The following is a 17,709-nucleotide window of genomic DNA, read 5'->3' as shown; positions in this document are numbered from 1 at the left end:
AAAATGACATCCCCTGGCTGTACCCACTCACTCGATCGTCTACTATTACACAACGTTGTGCCATCAGAGATGCTCTACGAAATATTTGCCAATTTACCTTCATAGAATTGCTAAATATTTTTCATTGAACAGGGAGATTTATTGTTTATTGATGGAGAGTGAATACTTTTTCATGAAATTATGTAAAATTTATTGTAAATTAAATGATCTTACCGAAAGTGAGTATGGAAAGGTTGTTGAGAATGTAAAAAAGGAAAGATTTAAGAATTTATATTTTTCTGTCATGTGCCAATTGATTTCTTGTTTTGGATATAGGTGGGATACTGAATATCAGTATTACAACAAGTTTGAATTGACATCTAACACTCTTAAAACAATCGAAAGACCTTCACATGGTGAATTTTATACTGTGAAATCGGTCAGATTGTTGAAACCTGGCAGGTATTACAAGTGGAAGATTAAATTGGATAATTATCATCCTGAAATTGTTTCAAATTCAATCAAAATAATGATTGGAATTGAATCTCTCAATTTCTTCCCTTTCAATGATCAACGTAGTGGAGAGGTCATTGGCTGGCAATCAGAATCAAAGGGAATTGCTTCAATTACCGGAACCAAAGAAATTATCCATGCAGTTTTAAGCGACAAACACACATGTTGCAAGTTGGAACAAAACTTTGAAACTGGTGATATCATTCAAATAGAATTTGATTTAACAAATGTTCCAAATGTTATCCCATTCCAACATACTACAAATAGATATTCTGATATAGAGGATGATGTTAAATATATGGGATTAGTGAGGTTTAGTCTAATTAGAGACAAAACAAATCAAGAATTGAGACCTTGGTATCCATTTGGTGATGTGAGATTTGCTCCCTTCGTTCCAGCAGTTAGTGTAAGCAGTGGACAAACTCTTTCATTTGTTTAACATCAATTTTGGTGCACTCAATTTCTCAATGCTTTCATCCAACCAACGTATGACCTTGACAAGTTAAACTATTCGAAACTTGACCTTCCACACAGTAAATCAAACAATACACAACACAACTCTTCCACCTATTTTTCAATAGAAAACCCCTTGGACCAAATATTTGAAAGGCTATCTTAAACTATTGTAAACTGTTTAAGAGATGTTGATCAACATTACAAAAAAATTAATTACTAAAATTTCGATAAAGAAATAATTTGTTGAATATTTACACAATTTGTTCCTTTGGACTCGCAGAAGTTGAACTCGATGACCAATCATCATTTGTTGGAGCATTCACCTTTGGAGAAGTATCTGAAACTGTACTCATGGCAGAAACAACTTTCAATTCTTCCACTTTCTTATTCTTTACTTCCTTACTTTCTGGTTTCTTTCCCTTATACAAGTAATTGTAATACACAAATTGCCACATGATGAAAATATCCAAAAATATATTTACAGTCGATTCCACTAACCAAGGAATACGTGTCATTAAATAAGCCGAATCTGAAGAGTACAACCAAATCGAAACACAATAACAAACATTTCCTAAAATACCAATTCCAAAGTAAATAGGTGAGAGACCATCACATGTTTTTCTTCTGAAATTCAAAAAGATTTGAGGTAATCTACTGCCCATGTAGAGAATGGCACAGAAACAACCCAATGAGAAACCAACAATGGAAACTGGAGTGTTTGGAGGGAAGGTGAAACTGTTGTGATCTTGTTGAGTGGTTGAGTATTCTTGTCCTTCATTAATGGCATGCAATAGTTTTCTCATTGTTTTTTGATTCATTTTCTGTGCATTCTCAACATTATTCGAAAGCATTGTTGAAGTTGTAAAGAATGTAATCAATACTAAAATTGCCAAAATTGAAATCCAAATCGAACTCTTCAAAATTGTTTCCTGCTGCTTTGAATTCTCACATTTTACCTCAACCTTCTCCTTATTCACCAATTCACTTTGAGAATTTGCAATTTCTTGATTTTTTTCAGGTTGAATTTTCCTCGATTTGACTTTTCTATAAATTTTTGGAATGACCACAAAACAAAAATATTGAGCAATCATTACAACGTCCATTAATACAAAGTAAGCACTCAATAAAATTTGAGTAATCAATTGACCACTCATGATACCAGCTGTCATGGAACAGGCATCACCCAAAGTGATTTGTATCAAGTAGCCAGTTGACAGGGAGGAGGCATCTCTATTTTTGAAATTCGCAATGACTTGTGGCAGGAGAGCACACATCCAAAATCCAATGGAAATCATGCCAACTGCAAAGGAAGCTATTTCTCTTGGTTCGTGGACACATTCGCCGAAAATATCCCATACCCAGCCAACATATTCGAAACCTGCTGGATCAAATCTCACACAAGTTTGCATAAAAGTTACATTCGGTGTGAGAGAAGAAGTTTCGAATAGGTTTGTTAGAGCTGAAGGGATGATGTTTGTTAGTAAAAAATCGTTCACGTGAACCATGATGATAAATTAAAGGTTTCGAATAATTAATTTTGGTGAAATTAGGAGTAACAAGAGAACTTGATTCTTGGATATCGATGGTATTCGTTATCTAACTAATTTGAATAATAATTCACCGTCCACAATTTTGTTATTGTTGTTGTTTTCTAATAACTTGGTTACTACAAAACGATTCTTTTGGGAAACTAGACGAAAGTTTAAACATTTAGTCTTCTAACACAATATTTAAAGGACTAGCGAGAGACAATGTTATTCAAGTAATTTCTTGTTGTTGTTTCGTTTAACGTTATTCGAAAGTAGGTGATGTAATACCAATACCAACAATAAACTTGTTTCTTTTTTCACTTGCTTTGACAGTCCGTTTGTCTTGTGCCATCAAATTTATATTTCGATATTCGTTTGTGATGGTTTGGGAATAGATTGCCAAAAGAGACAATTCGAATAATTTGAAGGGCTCACTTATTCGAAACCTCAAGAATTAAATGGTAAGAGCAAGGTGAAATAGTTAACACTTACTGGACTCTCACAAATGAATTTTGATAGCACAGAATTTCAAATAATTAATTTCGTTCAAATATTAAATTCCGCACCAGCATGCATTCTATTCGAAAGTCAATATATTTCTCCAGAAGCATGACAAGTATCGTGATCAAGTACAACAAGACATCAATCGTTCAAGATTGAAAAATGCAAATGCTTTCGATATTTGTAGATGTGATAGAATACGTGTCACTCTTTCCATATTCATCATTTGAATATTCAAGTTCATCACTTTACAATGAAAAATATTTACTATTCCTCATCATTACAGTAATATTATCACCACCAAGTAAGGAATTTTCACCAAACATTGAGGTCCTTCCTCAAATTCCATTTCTGTTCACATCCAAAAAAACCGTTACATTTTAAAAATTAAATTTTAAAAAAAAATTTAGTGAAAAAAAATATTAAAAACAATTCGTGATGGGACTCTATGCAGAATTTACGCTTTTTAATTTGAAGCATTTGGCAGATCGGATCAGAAAAATTCAACAAGCTTCTTCACAATCAGAAGATCAGACCAATGATAAAAAACTAGAGCAAGTTTTGGAGCAAATTTTCTCCGATCAAGAAGAAGAACAAGATCAAATCAATAAGAGAATTAAAAAGAAGTACATTCCGTATGATGCGAGTAAGAGAAAATACAAGGCTTTGGATTTTATAGAGGAGGGTAAGATTACGGATTGGAAACATTTGCTCGATAATTTAAAGCCTTGTTTTCATGTTGCAACTCTTAATTTTAATGCTTTTGATTTGTTTGTTGAATTTGCGAATGAGTTGGATTTGGATGAGTGTTGGTCGAATGAAGAAGAGTTTGAGGGTTTGATTTGTGGTCATACCATATTTAAGAGTGATATGCAAGAGGAGCTGAATAGTAAATATTTGAAGAAGGATTCGAATGGAAAGTACGAAGATTTGAATAGTGAGGGAATTGAAAGAATGAAGAAATTATTTAGAGAGGAACCTTATTTTAGTTTATTGTCGGTGGCTACTCAACATAATTCTAGAATGGATGGCGATGTTAGTATTACTTTCATTCATCCGAATCGATTGAGAGAGTTGAGTGAACATTTTCAACATTCAACTCAAATTCCAAGGTCTATATTGGTTAAAAATTATCAGAATGCATACGATGAATATTTGAATACTCCTGAAAAGAAAAAGTCCAAACAAGAAGAGAAAAAAGCAAAGATGACCATTGAGGAATTTATATCTTCTAAAATGGATATTGACACGTTTGATGACATGCTTCAATATTACAATAATCCAAAGTTTGTATTTTCTTTAATTGATAGACCAGTAATGGATAAAGGTCCCATTCAAAGAATTTGGAATGAGGAGCTACACACTGATTATTGGATTTCAATTATGGAAATAATTGGAGATCCATTCACATTAGCAAGATTAGGAATGACATGTACAAAACTCTACGAGTTGTTTCAAAAGAAAAAGGATCAACTCTTCAATAGTGAATATCTAAAGAAGGATATCGGATTCTTTGTGTATTTTGGATAATTAGTGAACTTGTCAATGATACTACCTGTTTTACATTTACACAATTAGAGAACAAATAATTTAAGAGTTTATATAGGCATTTACTTTGTTAAGTTGGATTTTATTTACTGCTGATTTCATCCACTTGCAACTGATGGGTTTTCAATCTAAAATCAAAGTTGGCAACATTAACAAATTTTCGGAATGCACTCCTCCAGAATTAATGAAATAATTATAGTCATGCTTTGGGAACTTCTCAAAATCCACCTGTAAAGATGGCTTGTCTAGCACCATATGAATCTCTGTTATTGAACATATTTTTTTAGTGTTTGTGTGTAATGGAAATTGTCAAGATCTGTGTTTAGTTTTTACTAAACAACGAATCGTCAATTTGTTAGATTGTGATTTTCTTTGAGGTATCAAACATGTTAGAATGTAACAATCAATTAATAATGACCATGGTCATTTGGAAACAAGATGGAAATATAGGTGGCATTATCTGTTAGAATACAACATTATTTCGAATACAAAGTAAGAAATGAACTGTAGTTATCAAAGTCCAAGTATGAAGTTTTAAACTTGTCAAATCAAACTTTCGCACAAACAATGCGATTGGTTAATAGGTTACGAAATCCATCTTTCATACACTTTCATAATTACTATTCGAAATTGATTTAATTTGTGGCACATGAACAATGACCCAATCAATACTTTACAACTAATATCATTATAATCACTCTCGTTAATTTTCTCTCAATGCCTGGAAACAGAAACCTGCAAACCAAAAGGACTTTTAATTCGAAAGAGCGTTCTATTTCTATTCGAAAATTCACTGAAAAGTTTCAACTCAACATCACGCAAATTCTCGCTTCATATCACAAAAAAACAAGACGAAACCAATCAATATAACAACATCATGAATCAACAACCAGTGGTAGGTAGTGCAATTTTGTTATGAACAATGTTTATTCTAAACTTTAAAATCTAACCGAAACTATTTGGAAATGACATACAAAAATGATAATAATGTTTGGATAATAACAACACATGCAACATTTAAAAACTAATGTTCAAAACGTGATGTTGTGATGAAATTTTACATGTTTCGAATACTACTAATAATGATAGGATCCTAACGTAAAGCAAGAAGCTACCTATGCTCAACCTCCTCCTCAATATGATCCAAATCAACAACAACCACAAGCATACTATGGTCAACCAACTCAACCAAATGCCTATGGTCAACCATATCCACAACAACCATACTATGATCCAAGTCAACAGGTACCTGTAGCTTATGGTCAACCACAACCACAATACTACACTCCACAACCTGTGATCGTAGCTCAACCAACTGTTGCCACCACAACTACTACAACTGTTGTGAATGGTGTTTCTGCAGTTGGAGAAGGCAAACAAGCTGAAGAAGCTTTAATGTTTGCCTTGTTAGTGACATTTGTCATGTGGTTCCTTGGAATTGGATTCTGTTTCAGTTGTTTCTTCTTTGTTCCAGTTATGAAATTCCGTCGTTCATCAGATCCAAGAGCTAAACAATATGGACAATATGGACAAATTGGATTTTTCATTACTTTAGGACTTAATATCTTGTCAGTTGTTGTTGCAGCCATTATTATCATTGCAATTATTGCTTCTTACGCAGCTGCTGCTTCTAGAATTGCTAAATAATAATTGGAATATTTGAAGCTGATGATTCAATTTTATTATTTTCAATTATTATTATTTTGCAGCCAATATTTTGAATAATATTGACAATTTATAAACAATACAAAACAACAATTTATTTACATTTCAATATCATGATATTGTCTGTTATCCAGATTGTGATCTATAGATTTCAATGCTTAAATCAAAGTTAAACGAGATCACTAATTTTTGAAATTACCAAATCTCTAATATTTCTAATATCCTCCTGTAAATTATCTGGAGCTAGACCACTGGCACAATCATTGATCTCCAAAATATATTCTACAAACTTGCCAGGTTCTGGTTCAACTTGAATGGCATCGAGTGTGAAAATTTCCATTGGACTTCCCATTTTGGACTTGACAGCTTCATCAACCCATTTAATCCACTCCTTATAATGCTTTTTCACTTCCACTTCTTTAAGAATTGAATTTCCAACATTGCCTTTCCAATTAGAACTCACTCTTTCATAAACTCTAATATTCTTTCCAATCTTTTGCAATCTGATATCACACTTTCTATTGGCAATAAAAGGTTCACTTGTGAAAAAATCATTATATCTCGTAATGCATCCTCCAAAATCACGTAATGTTCCATTATTGTTATCCAAGAGTACTTTTCCAAATCCAGCTTCTGCACTTCCAACTTTAATGACAACCTTATCAGAGGATGAAGGTGTGAAAAGAATGGAATTTGGTTCACCATGATAATATTGATCAATGAGAGGGAATTTATCAGCTCCCTTCTCATCTCTAATTCCAGATAAAATTCCATGAATGAATGGTCTTTGTAAATTCAAATAAATTGAATGCAATGAATTGATAGAAGGCAAATTACAATGCATCATTCCCAACAAGTGATTGACATAATTATGTTGATCAATTTTCAATCCCTGAACTAATTTCCTAACCAATACAAAATTAGCATGGAAAATTCGTTGTCTATTCCTACGATCATTGAATGTACAAGTTGTTTTCCAAGGTCTCAACGATATTTCACATGCTCTCTTCTTATTATTTCCATCATTGAAGGAGGTGACAGAGGCAATATTCTCCCACGTGGTTTGTTCAATTTCTAAATTATATTTGGTGAGAAGATTATTCTCGGAGAAGAGCAAATCCCAATTGTTTTGTTCACTGTCAATGACTAGAATTGCAAACTTTGATTCGGAAGATGCTGATGAGGATGACATTTTTTTTGATGTGGTAAAAGTTGTGTGAGCTGTAGAGATAATCTTGCTGGTTGTGGAACTAGATGGAACAGTTTCACATGTTCAACATGATGTTCCATACTGTAGTCATTACAACATAGCCATGTTGATCACGGATTTATTGAGGGTGAGAGGTCATTATTCCCATGGAAAACCAAAATCAGCACGTGTTTCATTTACAGGACTCATGTTTGCTGCGAAAGGAGGTGGATTTTGATTACTCTCGATTGCCTTCTTCAAATAGCCCAATATGGTTGATAGGAGAACATCATTAGGGTTATCAGTGCCTGTTCCTGTCTGTACTGGTGGTGCCATATTGGAGAGTGTTTGGATTTGAAGAGCTGTGTGGAATGGATCGACATTGTGCTTTCTTCTAATGATTTGTTCCATTTCATCCATCATTTGAGAGTGGTAGAGGGTTAGTCTCTTATATCTCTTTGCAAGTACTTGTAATGCTCTTAAATCCTTCTGTAAAATGGAAAAGTAGTCAACTGTTATTGCCTTATTAGTTGCTGATGAAATGATTGTTGAATGTGTTGGTCGCATTCCACTCTCTATTTGTTTCACAATGTTTAAATGAAATTTACAAGTATTAATTATTCCTAGAATGACTCCAAGTCCACAATATCTTCATTTTCGGAGGATTATTAGATTGTAAAAGTGAAATACTTACGGGAACAGGTCATGTTCTGTGAGAAGTGTAATTTTCAGAGCGGTTTCTTCAGCAAAGTTTGAGGCCACATTGACAACCTTCTCCAATAGTAAAAATCTAATACCATTGTTAATGAAGGCCCTTTGTAAATCTTGGAATCTGAAGAATGTTGGAGAGTGACAATCCGTTGCCATACCATAAAGGATAGCTCTATATTTTTCGAATGCTTTAGACACCATATCCATAATTTGCATGAAAAGCATGTAATTATCGGGGGTGACGTTCCTAGAATTGAAAACTTGCCAACATTCTGGAGGAAGTTGCATATCTTGTCCTCCAGAAGCCAGTTTAAACATTCGAGGCATCATTTCCACAAACGTGCCCAACGATCCAATATTATCAATATCCGAATGGCATGATCCAACAACAAATACTCTAAACTTTTTCAAATTTTGCTCGTAAAAGTTGAAATCCTTATTCATATTCTCCTCATCCTCAAAGTAAAAATTCACATTGTTCAAGTAAAATCTTGCCTTTTTGTAATTTCCACCACCTGATTCATACAGTGCCATATTGATATAACAAGCAACCATGTAAAAGTTTGTAAAGTGGTCTATCAATCTGGCAACTTCCTTCTCCGCATGCTTGTGGGATTCTTCAGCAAGATCCAACAACCCATATCGCTGTTCACATCTGAATTAAAATTGTTTGAACATTGTTAAAATTATTATCAAAAAACATACAGAGCTTGAATGGATAAATAAAAGGCAAGAATAAATGTTGTCTCTGCATTTTCTCCTTCAGGTATTGGTAACCTCACATTGTAGTCATTCGTCACTAGGAGTGCATTAATATAGGAGTAATTATTTTGAACAGTATATTCTAGCTTTTTCTTTTCAATGGCTGGATGGCCACCACATAAAACTGCAAAGTATGAATCAATCACTGATGGTGGAGGAAGATGGTTATTTGGTTTTTCAGTCCTCACAAAAGGTGGAATACCTGATTGGTTCATGGATGAGTTTCCATTCATGTTATTATTAGTATTGTTATTAACATTATTTACATCAGTTTTATCAGTGTCCTTTCTAGAGACTTTTCCTCTCTTTCTTGGGGTATTATACTATTATCAATTGATTAGAAATTCCAATAAATCCAAAACAATATAACTACATACTGTACATTCCACACCTCTAGAAATACATTTTGAGCATGAAGGTAATTTCTTGTCACACTTTTCCGAGTTAGAATGCATTATTCGAAACTAAACAAACCTTTTTGTGTAAAGACCTGCACTGCACACAGGCAATAGGGTGGTACTTCTTCTTATCGGATTTTGTTTTTTGTGCAGAATCTGATCCATCATCATCATAGTCCTCATCCTCTGAAGTAGATTGATTCTTACTTTTAGAAATATCATTATTTGGTGAAATAATCTTGCTCTTTCTTATTGACATTAAATTCTCGTGACTGATTGGTTCATATTCATCTCTATTCGTAATTTTACTCACTTGGTCAATGACAAAATTTGGTACAATTTCACTAGGGGTTGGAGCTGTAGAAACTTTACCAAAGGCTGAAGTTGATGGTTTGTTGACCATGACATTCGATCCATTGTTGAGTTGTGGAGATGTCCCCACTGAAGAAGGCGAATGCAATACATTTGGAAGAGGTGATGCAATGCCTACCGATGATTGACCATTTCCAAGGCCATAGTTTGATGTAGGTGTTGTAGGTAGAGAGAACGAAGGAGAACCATAAGGAGAGGTTGCAGAACCTCCATGAAAACCATCAAAATGTTGCATCACTCCAGCAGTATAATTATGAAATGAATTTAATGGTGGAAGAGTTGAATGGTGAAGATGATGATGATTATGGTGATGCTGATGGTGTTGTTGATGATGTGATGATGATGGTGGTGGACTCATCATGATGGAAGGAGAAGATGGTGTTGTAGGTGTTGATGATGCTACACTATTCGGAGAAAACAAACTACCACCCCCATTAACATTGTTATTATTATTGCTACTACTATGTGAATACATATTGGAGTTTTATGCAAATAAATTCTCTCTCTATATTCTTCCGCAATGTGTTCTTGTTCTTGTGTTGCAACTTTAATCTGAATTGCTAACAAGTTATCTGCTTCTGGTAATTGAAGATGGAAAATTTCTAGTTGAACGAAGAGAAGAAAAAAAAGCGCGCAGTAATTGAAATTTTTTTAATTGGAAAATATTTTCAAAAATTGTCTTGGTTTGGTGTTCCGCATTATTTGTTATCAATTACTATTTTTCAACAAAAGCTTATTAATAATATATTCACAAACTTTCTTCATTATCAGATTATGATTTTCGTTTTCATGGAGGAATGAGAAGAATCTTTTAAGAGAGGCTCTTGTTGGCCCGCCAAAAAAATAAAACCGTTAAAAAAGAATTAAGGCTGTTTTTTTACATTAAAAAAATGTACAATACCTCATCGTCGGGCATGCCCTCATCATCATCGATGATGCATCAATATAATACTTATAATAATAATCATAATAATGGCTATGGAGGAAGTAGTATGGGAGGTGGTTCTAATTCCCTTGGTTATCCAGGTGGGGGAAGTGGAGGTTATCAGCCAGCAGCAAGCTTTAGAAGAAATCTGTATAATGAACATCAACAAATGATGAATCAACAACCACAGGTTTTTCCACACCACAACAATCTCATGTACAGACAGTTTCCACCTCAACAACAGCAGCTCATGATGAATCAACAAGCACACTACGGTTCTCCTAGAATGAATTCGAGTGAGGACAATACTGAAGATTTACCAATGTACAACAATGAAAAGCTTCAAATTCTCAATATGAAAACAAAGCAAATACCAAGACAAGATCCATTCTATAACTATTTGGAATATTCATTGAGATTGGCTGTTGGTTCTGTTTCAAGTACTGCTTTTAGAATTTACAGTTTGAAGGAGTCTTCTGAATATCATCAGTTTAGATCTACAATTGGAGACGGTGGTTTGATGGATGTTTGGATTAACCTGAACGATTTGGAAGCTATTGGATCTCAGAATACTTTGGAAAATATTGTTTGTGACGGTTTCAATGTTCCAGAAGCTGGTATCAAACTATCTGTTGGACGAGTTAACTTGAGTCCAGAAACCCAACAATTCAGCACCTCTCTTATACCACCTCAAGAGCACTCTAGAGCCAATTACGAAGAAAGTTCAGGATCTCGTCAAAAATTCTATCGTCTCATGCACTGTTTGTTCTATCCAGGAAAATCGTTCTGTATTGAAAAAAAAACTACTGGACCTGTTTCAATTCCACAAGGTTATGACAGTGTTTATTATCAACCTGGTAGGTTATTGTAAGGTTATCATATGTTTAAATATCAATCTTTCAAAATGTAGAGGAACAAGATCCAGAATTCCATCACGAATTTATAATGCTCAATCCAGCTCACATCTTTTGCGATTTTGTTTGTATTGTTGAGTTTGACAATATGGGCGATGAGAGATTGAGAAATCAAACTCTTCAACATTATCGTGACTTTTTCAAAACAAGTGACAAGATTATTGGAAAGGCCTACAGAAAGGCTTTGAACTTTGTAGAACAAACCATGAATCCTCCCACCGATGAGACCATTCTTCTTCCTGAAGTGTTCACACAAATGCAGCAATTCAAGCAAGCAGATCAAGAATTGGCTGCTATTGAGGAAAGAAGACAAATGATTGTCTCCAATGTTGTTGAAATGGAAACTCAACTCAAAGAACAATACAAGCGTGCATTGGTGTCCTTGCACGACATTTCACAATTAAAGATGAGTGAGTTACTCTCAAGAGAAACTGAAATGAGAAGAAGAATTGAAGAGATGGAATGGATGAACAATTTTATTCAATACCAACAAACAATGACTCCTCCACTTCAATTCTTGGATTCACTTGCTCAACACAAGGTCATTTTCAAGGAAAAGCAAGATGCTTTCGACACATGCCTCCTTAGTAATCAGCAAGCATTGGAAACAGTTCTCCCAGATATAGGGTTGGAAGGACAATTACAAGTATCATCAGCATCTCAAAATCTGTCAGGAATTAACTTTAAGACTTTGAATTTGCCAAAGGAAGAAGATGGGTATGATGATAACGAATTGAATGATGAATTTAATTAAATAATATTTTGAAAATTAATCTACCACGAATAACCCAACACTTCACTTGTCCAATTCTTTCCAAATCCTAAAACTGCCAAAGTTGAAAATAGAGAAGCATATTGTTGTTGACTCAATATTGAAAGATAGTACCTTCCAATAAAGTCTTCAGGGTTGGTGATTGACCTGAGAATTAAAGGTTGATTTGAATAATATGAGCTCTTTCCTCCCAAGTATCTAACTGTGACCTTCTCTCTGCTACCGAAACCTCCTTTACTATCTCCAGATCTGTACTCAGCATAATCAAGATAAACTTCCAAGTCAACCTGGAGTGGAGCTTGTCTTGGCCAGAAAATCATTAAAGTTGCTTTTAAGGTTTTGGATTCATCAGAAGAATTATTAACTTCCTTCTTGCTCACAATGTAAGTGTTTGCATAAAAATCAGAAATGAATTGTTTGAAAGCTTCTGATTTTCCAATAAACTTGCTCTTGAATACTTCGGCAAGTCCCTTACATCCTTGACTGGACAGTAGTGGAATTCTATTCAATTTGGATCTGGCTAGGACTTGCAATTTCCAACTCTTTGCTTGGAAAGTAGATTTCACAGAATAGTATTGGGATGGAGTAGGATATCTGCTGAAATACAAATACTTCCAGACATCCTGAATTTCAAAAATTTGATTCCAACTCTTGTCCAATTGAGTAAGATGGATAATATCACTAGCTGAATGGGAATATGATATGATATTCATAATTAAATGAATTGGCAAGTAATGACTGCAAATATAGAGACCATTCAGATGTGAAATATCCTTCACATCATCCTTCTCCAAATCAATTGGATAATTCTTGAATTTAAATTCTAACATTTCAGTCTTAGTGTTAAATAATGCTTCAAGTCTTTCGGGTTGATGGAGCATGTCAAATATTCTCTCAGAAATCTTCCAATACACTTCAATAATAATCATAAACAGATAGGTCTTGTAATTATAATCAAGTGCTTTTTGCATTGATTTGAGGATCAACTTTTCCAATTCTTCAGAGTTGACCACACGGAATATACTTGTTTTGAGAATGTTTCCAGCTATAGCTTGAGACATGTACTCAATAGATTGGGAGCTGTCTCCCAAAAATGATGGATTTAATTGAATTTCATTCACTCCAAAAACAGAAAATAAACTTTCTGAATAACCATCACGAGCAACATGACGGATCTCTTCCTCCCTTATATTGAAACAGTATATGTCAATATAATTATCATACGAATCCTGTTCATCTTGAGCCATTTTTACAATTCGTTTTGTAAGCCTGTCGTAATAAACTAACCAAATGAGCTCGTTATCTTCAAAAGCTGTGCCCAAGTATAAGACATCGTGAGTTTCCGATACTTTTTGAATCAAATGAATCATTTCTATATCAAGAAAGTGCTTCAACCAGGAATCGTTAAGAATATTAAAGAATAAATGAGATCTTTTGATAATTTCCAACAATTCGAGAGGAGCAAGAGCACAATTGAACTCATTCATGAATGGAACTTTCACATTATTAATCTTCTTTGAATTCAAATACTTTAACAGGTGATATTGATGAGTGCAGTATTCAATCTCAATAATTAATCCATTCTTCATTTCTAAACGAAGCGAAAACTCTTTCCATCTCGTTGGTTGACCACCAATGTTCATCCATTCACAATAATCATTCTCACTCACTTCAAAATCCTCCAATTGTACAATATAATTAACACAAATCTCCTCAATCTCTTCATTCTTCAAGAATTCCATCAGTGCTTTCTTATTCAGACAAACTAAATCCCAATCCGAGTCCTTCTCAAAACGGTGATCAACATGATTCTTGATAATTTTCTTTCCAAATCCAGAATGTTTGGCCAAAGATTCCTTCATCACCATCATTGTTGAATTATTTAATTCTTGCCAATGACTCTTCAATGCTTTCGAGCCAATCAAGAGAAAATCATAATTTTGAACACTTGATGAGTGCTGTAAATGATCGTTCGGAGCATTTGTTGATTCCTCTTCATCATCATTGATGAGATCACACGCATCTATCCATGCAATGAGCTCAGCCACGTCATGGACAGGTTCACCAATCTCCAGTTCGAAATCTGCCATTTTTTTCTTCGTCTTCTGAGAAAGGAATTTATTCCAATGAGAATGAATAAACCAATGAATTCCATATCATTTGATTATTTAATTCTTTAATGAACTTTTCTTTCATATTGGAAATAAGAATATCATAATAATTAACATTTAATTATTATATTACTCAAAATATGCAATCTCTCCTATATTAATCTCTTCACCCTCAACAAGGCCCCCAAATTTAAATTATCATCTCTCAGCTAATACTCTTGACTCTAGTTGAGGTTTTTTTTTGGCGCCTTTTTCCAGTCCATCACAACACCTCAAACAATCTTTACCTATGCACAATATCAAATATCGAGTCCTCTTCCGAATTGTTTGTTGGTAGGCAAAATGTTTGATATCTCAACTTCAGTCAACACCAAAATTTTACCTCTCGTTTTGTCCTCTCACCAACCACGATTTTGTAACAGAGATAGAATTGGTGAGTTAAAAAAAAGGTCTCTACATCTGTTATTTGAAAAACAAAGGCAAACAATTTTCTCTTTATCAATTATTTACGAGAGCATAATATTGAACTCGAAAAACAATCACTTTCGAATAGGAACTTTTTCAACAATTCGAATCTCTAAAAATAGATTAATTAGTCTACGGTTTCCTAGTTTACTTTCCCTACTGAGGTCCTCCAAATATTCGAACCTCCATCACGCAACAATTAATTTTCCTAACTGTAAAAATATCTGCCAAACATCCATGATGGCATCAAACTCGACAAACATTTTGCAAGTTTTAAATGCATCAAGCCGAGGTGCAGCACTTTCTCCTCAAACTAATCCTCAAGGATTTCAAAATATGCTAATGCAACAACAACAACAACAACTTTCGTCTCAAGCTCAACTCTATAATTCCTTACTCAATCAACAAGACATTAATAATTTATATCAACAACAGCAACAGCAACAGCAACAACAGCAGCAACAGGTTGTTTCTCCAATTTCTCAATCTTCTAACGGACATTCTAGTAATCATAGTAGTGTAGGTCATAGTAGTGGCAGTGGCAGTGGTTCTCATCATTCACAAGTCAATCAAGCTCCACCATCAAACACATTAATGTTCATTAATGAGACAACAGCTGACGTTCTCAATAGAGGTACTATTCCAACTTTTGATTTAAATGCACCATCTACTCCAACAAGGAATAGCAAGATGAATAGTCATTACTCTACTCCACCTAATAATTATTCGAATCTTAATTCTCCTCTTTTATCTCACTTGAAGAGTCCACCCTCTCTGAAAAAGCACAATTCAGCCTCCACTCTTCACAATACCACAAGTTTGAGAATGAAGAAACACTCTGGTTTGGGAAATTTCAAGGCAAACTACTTTGAACTGGAAATGAAGAAGAAACCAAAAGCTGGTTGTTCAAAGAATAATTTAGATTTGAGTGATTCCAATTCACTACATGCTCAATCAATGATGAATGGAATGGGTCCAAATGGAATTCCACCAAATATGTCTCCTAGAAGAGGTATTGAAAAATCTCCCAGCTTTTCAAAGAAGAATTCCATGCTCAATTTGGATCGTCATTCATTGGCTGCAGCTTTGAGTCAGAATAATATCAATATTCAACCCAATCAGCAACTTCAAGAAGTCGGTAACAAAAAGTTCAGTCTTTCATATAGTGAGACAGATATGAGTGTGGAGAATCAGAAATTCTTGATGGGTATTGGAAATGCATTGTACAGTAATCAACCTGTTAATATGAATACGAGTGGACATACAGTATTGAACCCTGATGCCAATCAACAATTATTGTACAATAGAACAGCCCATCAAAATGGCATTATGGCCCAAAGTACTCCAGAACTTCAAGAATTTCATCAACAAGCTCTCTTTAATAGTATCTTTGCCCAGAATTCAGAGCCAGGAGTATTTCAACAAATGTCAACCTCCTATCCTAACAATACTCCTCAACAATCTGCCAATAATAATAATATGAATGGCCAATCTGATTTTGATGACATGCTTGATTCTCTTCTCAATGAAGACGTCGGTGATCTTTCATTTGATAATGTAAATAATAATCCTCCCCCACAATCCAATGCTCCATCTTCACCTCTATCATTCTTTTATAAGGAAGAAGATAAAGAACAAGATCAATCATTAATTACAGACATGGATAACTTCTTCCTTTCAGGGAATGATGATCATGAAAGAAACGACGATGATCAATTTTTGCCTTTAAGGCCTATCAATCCACACGAGGTCATGAAAGAATGGGAGAATTCCACTAACAATAACTCGTCAAATCTTCAAATAGATTTTGAGATATTAAACCAATTTTGAAACAGGTCCAACAACAACTCTCACTAACATATTTCAAATAAATAATAACTTGTTAATAAATATTATACAAAGTAGCATTGCTCAAAATCATTTACGAGTGGATAAGTGTAAACTGGGGTGAATTGGTAAATGAGAGACTTTTCTAAAAATTGTTCAGATTTGAAGGTGTGAGAGTTCTTTCTGCATTCATTAATAAAGAATTTTCCAAAATATGAATTGACCTTAACGCTTTCTAAAGAGTGATTAATGACTTCATTTGGATTCCACTCAAACATGCTCTTTTCAGGATGGAATTGACTTCCATAAATTGGGTATTTGGAATGTTCCAAAAGACTAGCATATTTCCTTCCATTTCTATCGAGATTTGTTGATATGAGTCTTACTTGTTTGTTTAAATTTGAATTACTGATCCATCTATCTATTGGAATACCATCATGGTGAGCATTGAAAGTAACATTCTTATTTCCTAACAAATAGACAATATCCCTCATTTGAACAGAGTCCACCTCTTTAGGATTGAATAATCTTGTTGATTCTATAATTTTTGACTCTGGCATTGTAAAATCCAATGGAATGGCCATATTCTCTGAATCAAATCCACTTTGCATTACAGAGCTATCATTAGCCAAAGCAATAGCCAATCCCTGAAATCCCAAACAAGTTCCCCACATTGGCATATAATCACCATTCTTCTCATAGGCTTCAATAGCCCAATTTACCAACATTTGTTGTGATTTCATATAGGGAGTCAAATCTCCATTCTTCTCCACCAAATCAACTCCACCTCCAGCAAACAAAATTCCATTCAACTGATCAAAATAACTTCTCATCTCATCACGAGGTAAATCAAACCTCAGAGGAACAACTCGAGCACCCGAACTCTCTACAAACTTTACATAGGCTGCATCAATATAATACTTTCCATAAATTGATATCTTTCCGGTAAGTGTAGGTTGTGCTAAAATTCCAATCACTGGTCGATTATTCATGTTGTTTTTCATTGATTTTCCTTCCATTGTTGTTAATAAAGCAAGGAAAAACAAGAGGAAAATAGCCAAGACAAGTTGTT

At 34.2% G+C, this 17,709-nt stretch overlaps 9 protein-coding genes across 9 annotated transcripts; 5 read left to right on the top strand and 4 right to left on the bottom strand.

The window, feature by feature from the left end:
• Positions 1-283: 283 nt before the first annotated feature.
• NAEGRDRAFT_73011 (uncharacterized protein) lies at positions 284-931 on the top strand (the record flags this gene model as incomplete). The annotated part of the gene is made up of 1 exon (XM_002672002.1): positions 284-931. The coding sequence occupies one exon, from the start codon at positions 284-286 to the stop codon at positions 929-931; it is 648 nt and encodes a 215-aa protein (XP_002672048.1).
• A 239-nt stretch (positions 932-1,170) lies between these two features.
• Positions 1,171-2,453, bottom strand: NAEGRDRAFT_81376 (PQ-loop domain-containing protein; the record flags this gene model as incomplete). The annotated part of the gene is made up of 1 exon (XM_002671930.1): positions 1,171-2,453. The coding sequence occupies one exon, from the start codon at positions 2,451-2,453 to the stop codon at positions 1,200-1,202; it is 1,254 nt and encodes a 417-aa protein (XP_002671976.1). The 3' UTR covers positions 1,171-1,199.
• Positions 2,454-3,416: 963 nt separating this feature from the next.
• Positions 3,417-4,508, top strand: NAEGRDRAFT_73009 (uncharacterized protein; the record flags this gene model as incomplete). Its single annotated transcript, XM_002672001.1, has 1 exon — positions 3,417-4,508. One exon carries the CDS (start codon positions 3,417-3,419, stop codon positions 4,506-4,508), a length of 1,092 nt encoding a protein of 363 aa, XP_002672047.1.
• An 868-nt stretch (positions 4,509-5,376) lies between these two features.
• Positions 5,377-6,293, top strand: NAEGRDRAFT_81375 (uncharacterized protein). The gene is made up of 2 exons (XM_002672000.1): positions 5,377-5,421; positions 5,616-6,293. Exons 1-2 carry the CDS (start codon positions 5,404-5,406, stop codon positions 6,171-6,173), a joined length of 576 nt encoding a protein of 191 aa, XP_002672046.1. The 5' UTR covers positions 5,377-5,403; the 3' UTR covers positions 6,174-6,293.
• A 67-nt stretch (positions 6,294-6,360) lies between these two features.
• NAEGRDRAFT_52582 (uncharacterized protein) lies at positions 6,361-9,984 on the bottom strand (the record flags this gene model as incomplete). Its single annotated transcript, XM_002671929.1, has 3 exons — positions 6,361-7,441; positions 8,075-8,746; positions 9,344-9,984. The coding sequence occupies 3 exons, from the start codon at positions 9,982-9,984 to the stop codon at positions 6,361-6,363; spliced, it is 2,394 nt and encodes a 797-aa protein (XP_002671975.1).
• Positions 9,985-10,513: 529 nt separating this feature from the next.
• NAEGRDRAFT_73006 (uncharacterized protein) lies at positions 10,514-12,216 on the top strand (the record flags this gene model as incomplete). The annotated part of the gene is made up of 2 exons (XM_002671999.1): positions 10,514-11,405; positions 11,459-12,216. The coding sequence occupies 2 exons, from the start codon at positions 10,514-10,516 to the stop codon at positions 12,214-12,216; spliced, it is 1,650 nt and encodes a 549-aa protein (XP_002672045.1).
• On the bottom strand, positions 12,193-14,324 carry NAEGRDRAFT_59331 (uncharacterized protein; the record flags this gene model as incomplete). The annotated part of the gene is made up of 1 exon (XM_002671928.1): positions 12,193-14,324. One exon carries the CDS (start codon positions 14,322-14,324, stop codon positions 12,237-12,239), a length of 2,088 nt encoding a protein of 695 aa, XP_002671974.1. The 3' UTR covers positions 12,193-12,236.
• A 477-nt stretch (positions 14,325-14,801) lies between these two features.
• NAEGRDRAFT_81372 (uncharacterized protein) lies at positions 14,802-16,697 on the top strand. Its single transcript, XM_002671998.1, has one exon. It carries the CDS (start codon positions 15,048-15,050, stop codon positions 16,638-16,640), a length of 1,593 nt encoding a protein of 530 aa, XP_002672044.1. The 5' UTR covers positions 14,802-15,047; the 3' UTR covers positions 16,641-16,697.
• On the bottom strand, positions 16,675-17,701 carry NAEGRDRAFT_56320 (uncharacterized protein). The gene has a single exon (XM_002671927.1). The coding sequence runs from the start codon at positions 17,654-17,656 to the stop codon at positions 16,703-16,705; it is 954 nt and encodes a 317-aa protein (XP_002671973.1). The 5' UTR covers positions 17,657-17,701; the 3' UTR covers positions 16,675-16,702.
• Positions 17,702-17,709: the final 8 nt, after the last annotated feature.

This window comes from Naegleria gruberi (assembly GCF_000004985.1).
Source record: "Naegleria gruberi genomic scaffold NAEGRscaffold_57, whole genome shotgun sequence".
In the NCBI taxonomy this organism is placed as follows: Eukaryota; Heterolobosea; class Eutetramitea; order Acrasida; family Naegleriidae; genus Naegleria; species Naegleria gruberi.
Note: the sequence above shows the minus strand (reverse complement) of the source record. Positions and strands in the feature narration are given on the sequence as shown.